Source organism: Mycetomoellerius zeteki, unplaced genomic scaffold, assembly GCF_001594055.1.
Source record: "Mycetomoellerius zeteki isolate Tzet28-1 unplaced genomic scaffold, Tzet1.0 scaffold49, whole genome shotgun sequence".
NCBI lineage: Eukaryota > Metazoa > Arthropoda > Insecta > Hymenoptera > Formicidae > Mycetomoellerius > Mycetomoellerius zeteki.
This window is the reverse complement of record NW_017257489.1, coordinates 720,588-736,112: the sequence shown is the minus strand read 5'-3', so window position 1 is coordinate 736,112 and position 15,525 is coordinate 720,588. Positions and strand designations below refer to the sequence as shown.

General features: G+C 32.2%; 1 protein-coding gene across 3 annotated transcripts in view; it reads right to left on the bottom strand.

Moving 5' to 3' along the window:
- Positions 1-15,525, bottom strand: part of LOC108727425 (ATP-binding cassette sub-family G member 4) — a 40,068-nt gene that overhangs the window by 16,542 nt on the left and 8,001 nt on the right. Inside the window, exons 1-2 of one of the 3 annotated variants that reach the window (XM_018455546.1) lie at positions 10,191-10,539; positions 7,085-7,434 (exon numbers count right to left, since the gene is read on the bottom strand). In XM_018455546.1, the coding sequence (XP_018311048.1) occupies positions 7,085-7,277 (193 nt within the window). In that variant the 5' untranslated portion in view covers positions 7,278-7,434; positions 10,191-10,539. Of the gene's footprint in view, positions 1-7,084; positions 7,435-10,190; positions 10,540-15,525 lie in introns of those variants that run through there. The other 2 variants (XM_018455548.1, XM_018455547.1) reach the window with 2 other exon arrangements.

Below are 15,525 nucleotides of genomic sequence, written 5' to 3'. Positions count from 1 at the left end.
GAGAAAAACACACTCGTTATATTTCTTTAAAGGCGTTATAAGAATTTTAAAAATGTAGGTCGTAATGTAACTCGTATTTTTCGAGAAATCTGTTTAAACAGGTACCAATTTATCAGCGATATATCGTGATATAAAAGGTCGAATTTATTAAATACGTGGATAAGTTTACCTTGTCGACAATCAGTATCATATCAGTAATATGTGGTTATATTCCCCTTATGCACATTTTTATAATAAAACAAGTGGACTTGACAATATACTGTTTAAAAAAGATAGCAAATTTCATGTACATTTAACGGAAGTAAATTTGAAGCAAATATGTACATTAAAAACACTTAATGTTGTCAATGAAAATGAAGTTGCAAGTAACTTAAATTTAATGTTCATATGCATTAAATTTCACGCAAATCCATATAAAATTTTATGGAAAGTACACTATAAATTTCATAAAATCTTATGAAAAGTACACTAAATTTCATGTACATGTACACAAATATACTTTTCAATTATAAGTACATTAAATTTAATGTTATGTCATTAAATTAAATTAACTTGTGTAAAAAAAGTACATTAAATTTCATGACATTTTTAACAGTATATAGGCGAACTCAAAATATATTCTTGACAGCCTTCATTGGTAATTTTCAATAAGACATCTTAAAAGAGAAAATCATCAAAATACACGCATACCTATAATTACGTGTCCCAAGATAAAAATTATCGAACATAATGAAATATCGTTCTGTATCTTTATCTAGCTATGACAATTATTTGTAATACGTGTTTCCGAGCAAACAATGACTCTTCTATAATATTGTACATTAAACGAATGATATTTCTTGCTCGTCCGTGCCGAATTACGAAAGCATCCAAACAATTGAAATATCCGCCAAGCGTTATGTCTATCACTGGAAAAGGAGACAAAAATATAAAAAAATACGACGTGCCATTGTCCGGTGCTTAATTGACATTTATCTTCGACAGGAAGATGAGTATCATTACTGAAGTGTCTCCACAAGATAGCATCACTAGAATAACATTATGTAGAATAGTATTATGTCTTGAATTACATAGTCATCTGTATTATAGACTCCAAATAGCGTTGTCAAGGCCGTCGGATTTTCAGTTCCCGCGCCAAGATGACATGATATACAGTGTTGGAATGTATCTAGGTAAAAGTATCTAGATACAGTATCTAATAGATACTTTAGCTGTACCTAAGTGCATTACCTAGATTCATATAAGCGGAGATACCTATATCCGTATCTAGTTATTTTTTAATACGGTATCTTTTAAGTTTTAGATACATAGATACAAGGTATTTATACACAAATACTGTCGCTACCATTAAGAGTGCCTTCCTACAAGCGACACAGTATAACACAGTGATCATCTCATTCTTGTTTAACATTGACGAACAACAAGGATGTAAAGGTACACTGTACCTCATACCGTGTCATCTATGTCGCTTGTTGAAAAGCATACTAAATCAATCAGAAATTAGCAATCTAGTACTAGTACCTATGCGCTGATATACTAATTAAAGACCGATATTCTTATGATTAAAGCTGTTCATTAAAACTAAAAATTTATGTAATCAAGGGTAAAAAATTGATAACGAGTAGAATTAATTTTATGATTTATCAATTTTGTAGATATGCATATGCATGTAAAACTAAATAATACTCGATTTTTATTTAAAACTATTAATGAAACCGATTTTAATGTTATAGTCTGGGTTTTGTTAAAATAAACAAATAAAATGTGATATTTAATTTACGTTGCTTATTACTTCTACTTTTCCTCTTTTCCCCCATTTTTCCTTTTTTTTTGTTGAAAGTACCTAAAAAAGGTACCTAAATTTTCAGATACTTTTTATTTATATCTGTATCTATACCTAGGTAATTGTAAAAAAATGTATCTATACTTATATCTAAATACTTTTCCCACACAATACCTATATCTATATCTAAATATCTTTCGAACGGTATCTGTTCCAACAACACTGATGATATACCTACTGGTGCATTACATATACAATGAATATTTTTACTTTTACGTTCGATAGCACGATAATGACATTGATTGATCGATACCGCGTATCTTCGTGATCTGCTTCAAATAATTTATTTGATGTTTTTGTTTAATTATCAAAAAACGAATGACTGATATTCAAATCAAAAATAATCTCTGATACTTTTTAGAGTGAATTGTCATTCTGAACCAAAGTCGCACTCTTAAAGATTAATGCCGTATTTATAATCAGACCTTATATTTAAGGCTTCCTTAAATTTATCTTCAGATACTCCACGAATTATTTCATTGGCTACTGAGCATCTAAAGATAAATTTAAGGAAGCCTTAAGTACAAGGTCTGATTATGAATACGGAATGCATAAAAGTTGGTCCACTCTTTTTCAAGACTGACTCAATTTTTACACTTTAAAGTGCGATTCCTCTTCACAGAATTTCGAGAATATCCAAAGTGAAACGATGATCTGCGGATAATGCCGGTGAAATAAAATTTTATGATTTCAAGTGAAGCGATTTATTTCGCGTGCGCGATAAGACGGAACAAAGACTTTCCAATGATGTTTACCGCTCGATATTGTTATTGTACGTTTATCTATCGGCCATGCACATCGATTCAAGCGTTTCGAGTAACATTAAAGAGAAATCTCATTTTCGAGTAACATTAAAGAGAAACGTATCTCATTTCTTGAAGAAAATCATCCACTTCCTAAAACTTTTTCTAAAATAATCTTAGATGCATTTGAGATGCACGCGTATGATTAAATTGAGATTTGTGTGTTTCTTTGGGTTCAAAAATTATAGGTATATCGACGTACGTCGGACGTACATAATTGATGTACATCGGAAACGTCTGAGATATCATGCTGTATCGGCCTTCCTGCAAAATTGCGATCACTAACCCTATACTCGTAAGAAACGAGCACGTCGGATTATTCCTTTTATAATGGATTCCTCATCGGAAACTCGGAGAAACACATGCACATTACTCATATTACTTATGAATTAGAATGTCGGGTTGCGCTCACGCGAATAAAAATAAAGAGATGAAGGCGATTGTCCATCGCGATTCTCCAATAACTTGATTTTATCATAACAAAAATTTCAATAAACAGCATTGAAAACGATCAATTCTAATCTCCAATTAATTCTTTTTATACATTAAAAAAAAATATAGTCAATTTTAATAAATATTTAGTTCAATACTGCCAACTAAACATTTACTTACAGTAAATAAATATTTGTGTTCAGTAAAAAAAATGATTGTTAAATCAAATTAATGTTTCTTGTATCAAATAAATATATCTTTATATTTAATAAATATTTAGTTGGCAATATTGAACTAAATATTTATTAAAACTGACCATATTTTTTTTCAATGTAGTACCACAAAGACCGATTCGTTGCGGAAGTATTCTCATGCGAGCTATAAGAAAAAAAAGCAAGATAAATGCATCACGTTTTCAGTCTATAAATAATCGGAATATACAACGTAATCTATAACGTTATACCTATATATGTATACCCATGACACATAAAATATGTAACGAAATGTCGCGTGTCAAATATAGTCTGACCGCAGTACAAAGGGCATTAGAGCAAATGAATTGTGCATATATGTTCGGTATGACTTCCTATAACACATAAAAAGTGTGGTAACAATTAGATTATCGATTTGTAGCACAGATACAGCATGTACTGTACACAACAGGTGGTATTGTTTAGCTTGCGTTCGTGAATCGCATAACGAATATGTAGTATAGGACAGCTTGCTAGACGTTTATGTTTAATTTAAAGTATGAATTGGAGCTATTCACAAGTCTCTCTTTTGTGCGCCGCATTCCAGCTTATCTCTCTCATGTGCTATATCACGATGATAAGAGTACCCGGGACTGTACTCGCGGAATACGCGGAATCCGCGCCCATTGCCACGCCGTTGCGTCGTGCTGCACTTCTTTGCACATACATTTCTTTGACGTGTTTGGCACGCGAGCAGTGTACTTTCACTCGACGGTCAATGTCATCGGAAACCAGTTTGCAATCATACGACCAGCACCAGCTGGTTCCTGTATACGAGAAGATGGAGAAAAAAAAAAGAAAATCCTGGACTCGTTCTGGAGGTTCTTTTTGGTGAGTATGTGTAAATGATTTGAAAGATATTCACGGCTCGGGTATTCTCGAACAACGAAATTACCTGCTATCGCATCGGATATTCAACACGTGATACATTTTAAAAACCATGTAATATCGGATAATTAGTCGATGCTAGGAAGATAGTTATGCGATAAATAACATTTTCACTGAATAAGTTAAACGATATTTTGTTGCATAATAGAGAACACATTGTTGCTTCTAAAAAGTTTTTAAATCGACATTATATTCTGTTATTCTGTTTTCGTATAACTCGAAAACAAATTATACACAGCTAATCTAGTTATAAAAACCAATTAAGATATAAAAATAAATTTCGGTCTGCAGAGAAATGAGAAAACCAAAAATTAAAATCAATTCAAACAACGAAAAGAAAGAAAGAAAAAGAGTGAATAGATCGTTCAATTTCTAATAGATATATCAATAAAATAAAATAATCATAAAAATAGTCAAATTATTTTTACAAATTATTTTTACAAATTATTTTTATATATCATACTCTCTAAATCTTTTGGAATAAAATCTCACTCCAAAAGACTGAAAATTGAGTCAATCTTGAAAAAAAAAGTGAAAATATTTTCATTCTTTTTTCAAGAGATAAAGCTTCGATCTATAACGTTTCTAATTCCAATGACGAATTATTATGCACGAACATTCAGTGATGCGTTAAAATATTGATTGAAAATTCCTTGCATATTCTATTCTATCTACGCGAAATAATCATACAAGCTAATAAAATTACAATTTTGAAATTCCATCAGGTTCTATTAATAATTGTAACAGGAAGTTTTATTTAAAATTTTAATTTTGCCCTTTATAAAAACAAAATGCCACAATAAAATAATTTCATTGGACATTAAATACGCTTCTGTACTCTTCGAAAATAACTTGTAATTTGTGTTTATATAGATATTTATTAACCTGTATTACAATCAGCATGAAAGTTAACGTAATGTTAACGTAATGTTAATTTGTTTTATTGAAACAATATACGCTTGTACGAAATATTATTTGTTTGAATAAAAATTTTGTTGTTTCATTCGAGAAACCTCTATTGTTTGACAGAAATAACATTATTATTTGAAGTAATATCTTTCAATCAAATAATATGTTATTTGGTTACAATAAATACAAACAATGAAACAAATTATTTGTTTGAAAATGGCAAAATATAATATGTTGATAGAGGTTATGGTAGAGGTTATGATAGAAATCCGTGCAAATAATTGCCTTCTTAGATCAACCATTATATTTTTTGGCCGAAATTACGAAAACAATGGCTTATACGTCTAACAACAAGATTAAACGAACAGCATTATATGCTATATCAATTATGTTTGTGCAGTACAATTTGATCACGCGAATGCCGAAGATAGACATTATCTGTTCAAACAAATAATGTATTTAAAACAAAGATATACATTGTTTCAAATTCAAACAATCGCACTTATTGATTTAAACATTGGTTTGTTTGGACCATTCCAAATAACAAATTTATTTGGATACAATAAAATTTATTAAATCCAAAGAAATCTTTTTCTCTGTGTGTACTATATTATGAAGATTTTACAATACACAATTAAGCAAATTATTTTATACGGAAATAAATAATGTATGTAATCTTTGCGAGTATTTCTGGATGCTCAACAGAAAGCTATCTAATTTCCATTAGTTACGTATGTTTAGTAAGCAATTATGGTAATTATATAGCGAGAACTCAGACGAATGCTTTCTAGAAAAACTTCATCATGCTGAAGTCGAATAATGTAACATTTGGAATGCAGTTCAAGGGCGCAGTACATTCACATACCGTGTAATTTACAAAATAATCTTTCTGCGGTTTCACTTTTTCTTGTGTGACGCTACACTGTATTCTATAATAATGTACTATCATATCCAGCTAATGCCTAATCGACTAGATACTAAATGTTATGTTACGCTCTGAATGTTAGCTTTTCTTTCCATTTCTACCAGCCAAGTTTTATCGTGGATTTTTTTTAAATCTCATCGACTTGCCCAATCGAATATTATCCAATTAATGCTAACCTGAAGTATGTCGGTCACGCATTGGACTGGATTACGAAAGTCTCAGATCGATTTAGATAAACAATATTCGTTAAATTGCAACGATTACGGAATATAAAGAAAAATTGATTCCTCATTCTACACAATTCTATAAAATACTATTAGGAGCTGTAATTGTATGAATATATTCTAATTAATTGATTCATTCTGGCGAAGAATCAACAGAATAAAGTCATCTTGATTCTTTAAATATCAGTAAAAAATATGTCGTATAAAGTATGATAATCGCAAAAACATTATATATGTCGCTTATTTAAAAAATGATGTAACTATTTGGAATATAAAGCCTAAATTTCATAGTTCAACAGATTTTGTTGAAAACAAATATGCTAAATATGCTCAGCAGAGACAGACGCTCCTTGGTTGCACGTTATGCCCGTATCACACTACGCATTGGAGACTGAGGATTGCGAATTGAGGATTAGAATTCAGCCAATTAGAACGAAACAGATTAAACTTAAAATTACCTGACTGGTCGAATTCTAATCTTTAATTCGCAATCTTCAATCTCCAATGCATAGTGTGACACGGGCATTAGACAGCGAAATGCATGAACGTGCGAAATGTTCTATACTTACGTGGTATTATGAAAAGATGTCACGATAACCCGAGCAATGATCTAATAAAAGAAAACGGAGAAATTTCCTTTTTTTTCGACATTCAATTCTTCCGTAACATTTCGCCATATTAACCCAATTGCTTCAATCAAAAGTTAAAACACGCCAGTTTTAATTACAGACAACGCAATATCAGACGATATTCGACTGTGAAATATTTTATTCGATATCAATAATAAATAAAGATAGAAGTATACTCACTATTTTTGCGGCCTTCTCGGACCTTATACGTAAGATCGGTGAATGCCAAGTCGACCGGGGGCCTCTTCGGCAGATGCGTGATCGTCTTCGGCTGCGTCGGGACGATCTGCAGCCGCACCGCCGAGTTCTTCCTAGGTTGCAACAAAATTCCATTGGAATCCTCTGCCGTCGAGCAATTTCCCTCATGCTTCATCTTTTAACGAGATTGTTCCGTCCTTTTCTTCTAAATGCCGATCGCCAATCGTTCGATCAACCGCGCGCGTTTTCCTTCGCAACGTTTCGAGATCGATGAATCACCTTTCGCGAAGGTAACATGCGAAAAAATTCCGTAATCGTCGATTTTTCACAACCTGCAATATCGCCCACATGATGCAATGCACTTCGCAAGACATGTTAAATATAGCGTTTGATTTTTGGGAGGGGGAGAAAGAGAAAATTATATCCGTATTATGAGTTATGTTTCCGTAGCAAGTTTGACTCGATAGCAAATCTACTCGCTGACGTTGTGATACCAGCTCTCTACGTAGAACCCGTGAAACTATTTAAAATTTAAAGTTTGCAAATTTTTTTTTCTATAAGAATTAAATTACGCTTCTTTCAATTCAGTCAAGAATCAAGACAATTAAGATTCACAATCAAGAATTAAGATTGTATACCTACTCTGTTTTATGATAATTTAAGCATGCAAGTTTCTTTTCTGCAAGTTTCTAAAAAATTACACTTCTTTTGAATCCCATTTTATGATGATTCAATACGATTCACGGAAGATTGCAAAAAAATGTTAAAAGAATAAATCGTAAATACTAAGATGAGAAAAGGAAAAAATGTTATATTTATACGGAACATCGAAAGAACGATTTTTTGCTGAAGTATCTAAAAATTTAGTTAAATACAGATCTGTAAATAATTTTGTGTTGGACATCAAAATAATTATATAAGAATCTCAATGATGAGCAATAAGTTTTAGTAGAATAAAGAAGTTTTACTACGCTCTTTATGGGTATATTATTTGCGTGACGTCTTCTGCGCCTGACTCCTATTGTCCTTATTCTTTCCAATTTCTTTTGATTTATTAGGAGTCTTTGTTAGTTTCATTTTTTATACGAATAAGTTTTAACATTCTAGCACCAAGTTTTTAAAATCTTAGTGATCAATCTTCCCAAATTAGGAGGGACAGTCCTAAATTTTAACTCTTCGTCCCAAATTTTGTCCCAAATTAAGAACACGATTATAAATTGTTCCTCTTTGAAGTGTAAAAATAATAAATGTGAAATAGTAAGTGAAAATAATAAGTATGTGAAATATAATTTTCAACAAATATGTAAAAATTTTTATGATTTTTTATTTAAAATCCTAAATATTATCCATAAAATACATTCAGTAGAAATAAAATACAACTTAAAAAAAAAATAAAATGTAATTTCGTAACATGACGTAATCTTTGTTGTAATCGCATGTGATGTTATACATTAAGTGTTAGTTGTTTACAAACATAATAATGTAATATTCGTTAACTATTATTAAAAAAATGTTTATCTATTAAAATTTAATTACACAATACTAAATTTTTTTTTAATATCCCTCTTTGTCTTCTTAGTCACCTTATCCTGCATAATTATTTTGATATTCAACAAAATTATTTTCAGATCTATGTCTAGCTAAATTTTTAGATACTTCAGCAAAACCGTCCTTTCCATGTATAAATATTATTTGGTCATATTTTTCATATTAATCCTTTAGTATACACGACAATTTCCCAGATCATGTCCGGGGTTAATTTTCATCACTCTAACAAATATACAAAAATTATTAAGTGATTCTTACGTATATTTTAATAGCCGAAAGAGATTAATCACTGATGAAAATGATTTCCGATTTCTTATATTCATTTCAACGTGATTTCAAAGTGATTTCCTTTGTTTTCCGGAAGCAATTCGAGACGCGCGTACGATACTTTTTTGTTTGATTTCAGATGATTTCTTTATTTCAATAATGAATGCTCGATTGCTTCATTGACTGATTTCTTCGCTGATTAGGTGAGAGAGAGAGAGAGAGAGAGAGAGAGAGAGAATAGCCCCTCATTAACATTTTTAGAAAGTATTCGTAAGATTGTATATTTAAATAAATTTTATATAAATGTTATAATTGATCACTTGATACTTCTAGTAGTTCTAGTTTTTCGAAGAGAAACGTGTAGGACACAATGATCCAATTAATCGTGTATACTAAAAATTAAAATGATTATATAAATATTAAAATTAAGCTGTCTCATCGCAGTATAATACGACAAGCAAAACATGAATAATTAATTACAGTTTCTAATACAGTATCTATATAATTCACTCTAATCGATTTATAGTTTCATTCCACTAAAAAAAAAATAAAATAAAATCAATATAGTATAGATCGCTAAAACATTTACGCAAAAACTGGCATTTATCTATAATTTCTTAACATTAATATATAATATCGACTACCAATTGGGCACAAAAAGATCATGTTTAATAAAAATACATGTAAAGCAGAAGGAAAAACAAGATATAAATATAAAATTGACTTGCAAATTAATATTTTATACAAGACAATACATACTTTTTACGAACAATTTCTGATCGATTGTCTGATCATCATCATAACAGACTTTTTTACAATGACGATTATTATTTTATCAGCATATTTTTACATAACTATTTCTATTGTTTTGAAATTCATTCTATACGATAAGAAACACTTGAGCCGCCATATTGCGTTCCGATAACAAAACTCACAACCAGAAAAAAAAATCACCAAGTTTTTTCCAGGAAATACACAAATAGATTTTTATAGAATCATTTAAAAAATAATCTCTTTCTTACGAAGGTTCCACTTCAACAAATCTGACAGCGAAAATCACAGAACTTAAACCGCCTCTTCAGATATAATGGCTGCGTTCAGCAGAGAAAATGAATCAGTTAGTGTTTAATATGATTCGTTCTTGCCTTTAGTTCTTCGCAAAATCTAAGTATAGGAACCAATCGTATTAAAGAATCACTAAGTGCTGAACGCAGCCGTTCTTTCGTGGAAAAGAGCGAAGAATAGAATAATTTTGATGCACACTGATTCTTACATTATTGTCGGACTTCGCGGTGTTTCCTTTTGCCGTCGTTGGAGAAACTTCTCCGCGGATACCGAAGCTAGCCCTGAGACGTAACGAGGCGCATCTCCGGATTTGGCACAAAGCGATCACGAGTACAACGTGCGAATGAGACGATCAAGAGTGACAGACGCGACGCACCCGACCCGTACGATCGCACGTGTCGCGGCGTACTCCCGAGCATACGCGACGCACCGCGGGTTTTAGAATCCCACCGGATACGCTCCGATAACAAAGCCCGCGGCAGGAAGCGACCGGTGCGGTGGGGAAACGGTGAGACGAGCGGTGCTTTACACCTTGCGATGCACCCGCCGCCCGCGACGACTCGAACCGAACTGAGCTAAAAAGCCGCTACTGCAAGTCCGTTGCCGTTGACCGGCACCGTGACGCGTCCCTTTTGTCTCGCTCCCCTGGCCATCCTACCCTTTTTCCATTCCGTGCGACTAAGGAAGAAGGCATTTACGTTGCGAAGGTTGCACATGAGAACAACGCTATCGACAGATCAAAGTCTACGCAGATGGCGATGACTAACATAATGTTAGCAACATCCGCGCCGAGGGAGGTCAGTCATCCTCTTTGATCTTATCACGATCTTTTTGTCATTTATTATACGATAGAAAATTAGAAAGCTGTAGGCAGATATAACGTCTAATAACTATTGAAAGTTCGTACGAATTCTCATTGCATTTTAACGAATCATTCTCACAATCAGATTGAGAACTTCAATACCGTCTATGCTACGTGGAATCGAAAAAATCTATGTGAGATGTAAAGCGGCGTCTATAACCTCGGATCTACAATAGAATTTTAAGCTTTAAGCCATAAGAACGAATCGTAGTCGATTATTCTCCTTGAATTCGACTAATTGGTCAATTTCTTACAGCTTAAGGCTTAAGGGCCACTGTCACCAAGCTCAGTTAACTTAACTGGGCCAATTAATCCATCGGAATTGACCAATCTGTTAATTCTTCAAACAAAATGACAAATGCGATTGATGTCGATTCCGATGGACTAACTGGCCTAGTTAGATCAACTGAGCTTGGTGACAGTGGCCCTAAAACATCTATTGTAGATCCGGACTAAGGCTAGATCCACAATCTTGCTTTAAGAGGCTGTAAGTTCGGATCTACAATAGATATTTTAAGACTTAAGCCGTAAGAAACTGACCAATTATAGTCGAATCCGAGAGGAATAATCGACTGTGATTCGCCCATTTCTTATGGCTTAAAACCCTATTGTAGATCCGGGGTAAGCCGTAAGCTTTAAGTTGTAAGGGCCCCCACAGAAAAATTTCTGTAACAGTAACCTTAAGATATGAACTTAAGCCGATGAGCCAATCGGGATACTGCTTTAGATCTATGTAATCTAATGGAAATAGAAATAGCAGGTAACTTATCCATAAGGCGAGTTTCAACTAGTTGAGACTCGTCTTATGATTACTGTTACGGAAAGTGCGTGCCATGGCTTTAAATGACGATATATCGACAACAGAACTTATGCTTTTAGGCCGTAAGAATTGGATTTTGCTCAATTGCTTAAGTCTAACGGTTAAAGCTTAAAGACTGTGTAAAATCAGTTTAAAGACAGAAATTATTGTCACTTAATCTCTTTCGGCTTATGACTTAAGGTTTCTTAAAGCAAGGTTGTGGACCTAGCCTAATGAGATTTTAAGGAGTAAAATTTAAGCACTAAGAAATTGACCGATCATCGTCGAGTATTCTCCTCACATTCGATTGTGATCAATTTCTTACGGCTTAGAGTTTAAAGCTCAAGTTTTACGCCTTAAAATTTCTTTGTAGACGCCGCTTAATGGAGACGAAATTAAATATGACTGTTTTTAATGTATTTAATCTCTTGCCATCATTTTTGGAATTAGATTACAATACAACACGCTCTTAACAGAATGTAAATGAATCGCGTCTTGAATTGCTGCTGCGAACACTCACCTAAATGGCTCCTAAGATAGAGATACGTTTGTCCACCGCGACGGTTTACAACAGAAGAGACAAAGGAAACGAAAGAGACTTCTGTATCTCCTAATAGATGACATAAATAGACCGCGGAACATAAATTGGAGCATTCCAGATGTAAACATTAGTCAAGGACATCCCAGTCAATTGCTGTACGCAGCGCGTCATAAAAAAACCAAGTTGTCCTCGAAAATATTGAAAAAATTTAAAATTAATTAACGTGTTACGCATTATTGCTCAGCAAAAACGCCAGCGATGATTAGCCTTGATTTCATTACAGTCAACTATTAGTATTGATAATGCATCACGCAATCACTATTGCTGGAACAACGGTATCTGCGTGTTATACCTGGTGTCGATGTTTCATAAGTGGGCTTATCGTCGAAGACAGTTAATTAACGTTATTTCTGATAAGAGACGATGTGATATTACACACGCAATATTACGAACCACACTACCGATACTAAAAAGTTGGAAAACAAATTTTTTAATTCGAATGAAGTATACACCGTCATGTAAACTTCAGACTTCCTTGGGACTCTAATGGGATGATGCATCAAAGATAACGTATCGTAATGTAATTACAATATAACAAAATAATAAAGACAAAACAATAGAGTGCTCATTGAAGTCACCAATTATTGGTAACTTTTATGAGAAACGACATTCTGAAAGAATACTGGGACAGTTCCGCAGCTACACGTGTTGAATTAGTTTGTACGTCATACACTCATTCATAATGCAGAAGAGATATAAAGCGGCCATTATAGTGCCGCCGTTAAAGAATTGCCGTTAAATAATCGATTGACGTAAATCCTTAATAATGATTTATTAAAAGTCTAAAGACCACGACGAATTAATTAACATTTATGATTATTAATTGGCGTTTTTTATTCTCTAATACCATTGTATTATTATAGAAAAAATTGTTTTAAAAGTAAGAGAATTATATGTATACTTTTGTAAATCTTTTTAATATTTTTATCTTTCTGTCAATATTTCTAGAATATCTTTTGAAACTAAAAACATAGTCAAACTTATAATTCTTGATAAAATTAACGATCTGCCGCGACTCTTCTGTACTTTTTCTAGAGAGCAATACGTTTCTTTGCAAAAAAAAAGACATTTGTCGACTATCTCAGAAAAGGAGACCTATAGGAGTTTAAATAATGCGCAGTGCAGTGTTTAGCAAAACTTTAATAGATCAATGAGACGATGAATGAGAAGATAAAAAAAAGGCTAGAAAAAGAAAAATTAATCGCGATATGACGGAGGTATATAAATTTTTGAGATATTCACATTGTAATATATATTTAGGCATGAATTATATTAATTTTTTTACTAAATACCTCGCTTAAAAATAAAGATTTGACAAAAAAAAGTGTCACTCTGCCCCGTGAATCGAGATATTAACTGTTAAAGAGGACGACTGTTCAAGTTAGAAAATCTGTCACAAAGAAACACGAAATACTGCGATATTCAATGTCTTATCTTGTATAAGAGTCTATCTAATCTTTTCAATTTTCATTATTTTTAATATACTGTGAACTCATTCCTCAAATTTCGTGTACTCTGTACAAATATAGACATTTTCAATATTTCCGAAATGTATTTCAATTCGTGTAAAAATTCTGAGAAAAATTATTCTTAAAGGTAAATTCCACTTTACTAATTTATTCTCATAAGTTAAGAATATGTGGTACTGATTTATTCTTCACAAGAATTCCCTCTGAAGTTAAGAAAATTCTTTTGGCATCTATTTTAGAAGATTATTATAAAAATAAGTGAGAAATTCTTAAGTAGAGAATTTTTCCGGTATTATTACAGCAGTAATTGAAACTTTTGCCACTTCAATGCGCAACAATGTTAATTAATATAAAAAGGAGAAACTTTTACAAATTTTTCCACTTCTTTATCGTGCTAAAAATAGCAACCGAACAATTCAACAAAGCAGACTTTGACGTCAATCGAAACCTGTATACTCCGCACGAATGAGCGATCACCGGAAGATGGGACGGTCAAGAACTGGTTACGAATTAAACTATAGTTTGGTAGCAAAATTCTTGTTTACGTCACAGACACGCTTATTCATTCATTAAATGCAATTTATATTTTTTGCGCGTTTGATCGAACACAATATGCCTGAGGTCATATTACTCCAGACTTCTGTCTTTGACTGTGTCTCAATCGTCACTTGTTGCGTGCAAAATGAAAAATTAGAATCAGCAAATATTTATCTACTTCAGACATTCAAAGAATATAAATTTAAATATCATATTAAATACAGACCATAAAGAATCATGAGAAAGGTAACTTACGTTGTTTTTTTTTAAATGTCTTCAGTGTCACAATTAAAAAATAAATAAGGAAAACCAACAGAAAAAGAGATCAGCAAAGTATATTATAAATTTTAAATAAGGGATAGCAGTTCATTCCTAACACAAAAAGCAAAGAAAAAATAGAATCGTTTGAAATTTCCTTCAATTTGATCACCTCGATCATTATGGTTTATTGTATTCACACTTGATAATTGTAAGGAGCATGGTACACAAAAAAATGTGAGCCCATCAGCCAATCACAGTAGAGGACGTGAGACAATAACGTAAGCAGTAACAAATAAAAAGTATTGTTGTATATAACAAGATTTGTTTACTATTGACATTTTACTGCTTATGTATATTTGTATATTGATTTAAAATTATCAAATTGGATAAAGCGTGAAACCGATGTCTGAATCATAAAATATGCATACATTTATTACAAATATGTATCATTTCAGAGATGTCTGATAAAAAATATTACCAGGCAACTCGATGACTCACGTCAGACTGCTCTGAGTTCTTTCTGTTTAATGTTGTGCGCGCGAGTGTAATACAAAGTGGTTCGAATACGCGCTGTATATCGTCGTATACTCTCATTAAAGTTACTCGAAATATACAAATTAGAACGAGTGAAAAGAAACTTCCGATGAAATAATATATTATCATGTACACTGAAAAAAATTTTGTTCATTTTTTGTCCAATGAATGATCATTAATCAATGTCCGACTTAATGTAGTTAATTCATTGATACAATAACTGGATTCATTTATACAACTATATATTCATTCTTGCAATGAATTTTAGGAATAGTTTTATAATCTAAATCATTATGAGAATTCATTGGACCAATTTTCATTATTTTTTCATAATTCAATGAATATTTTATTGTATTTACGTATAGTTTTGATTCAGTGTATATAATTCCGTAGGTACACAGAGAGAAAAATGTTTGTAACTATAATTATATATTACTATAATTATGATTATTACTGCTATAATAATAATAACAGTAACTA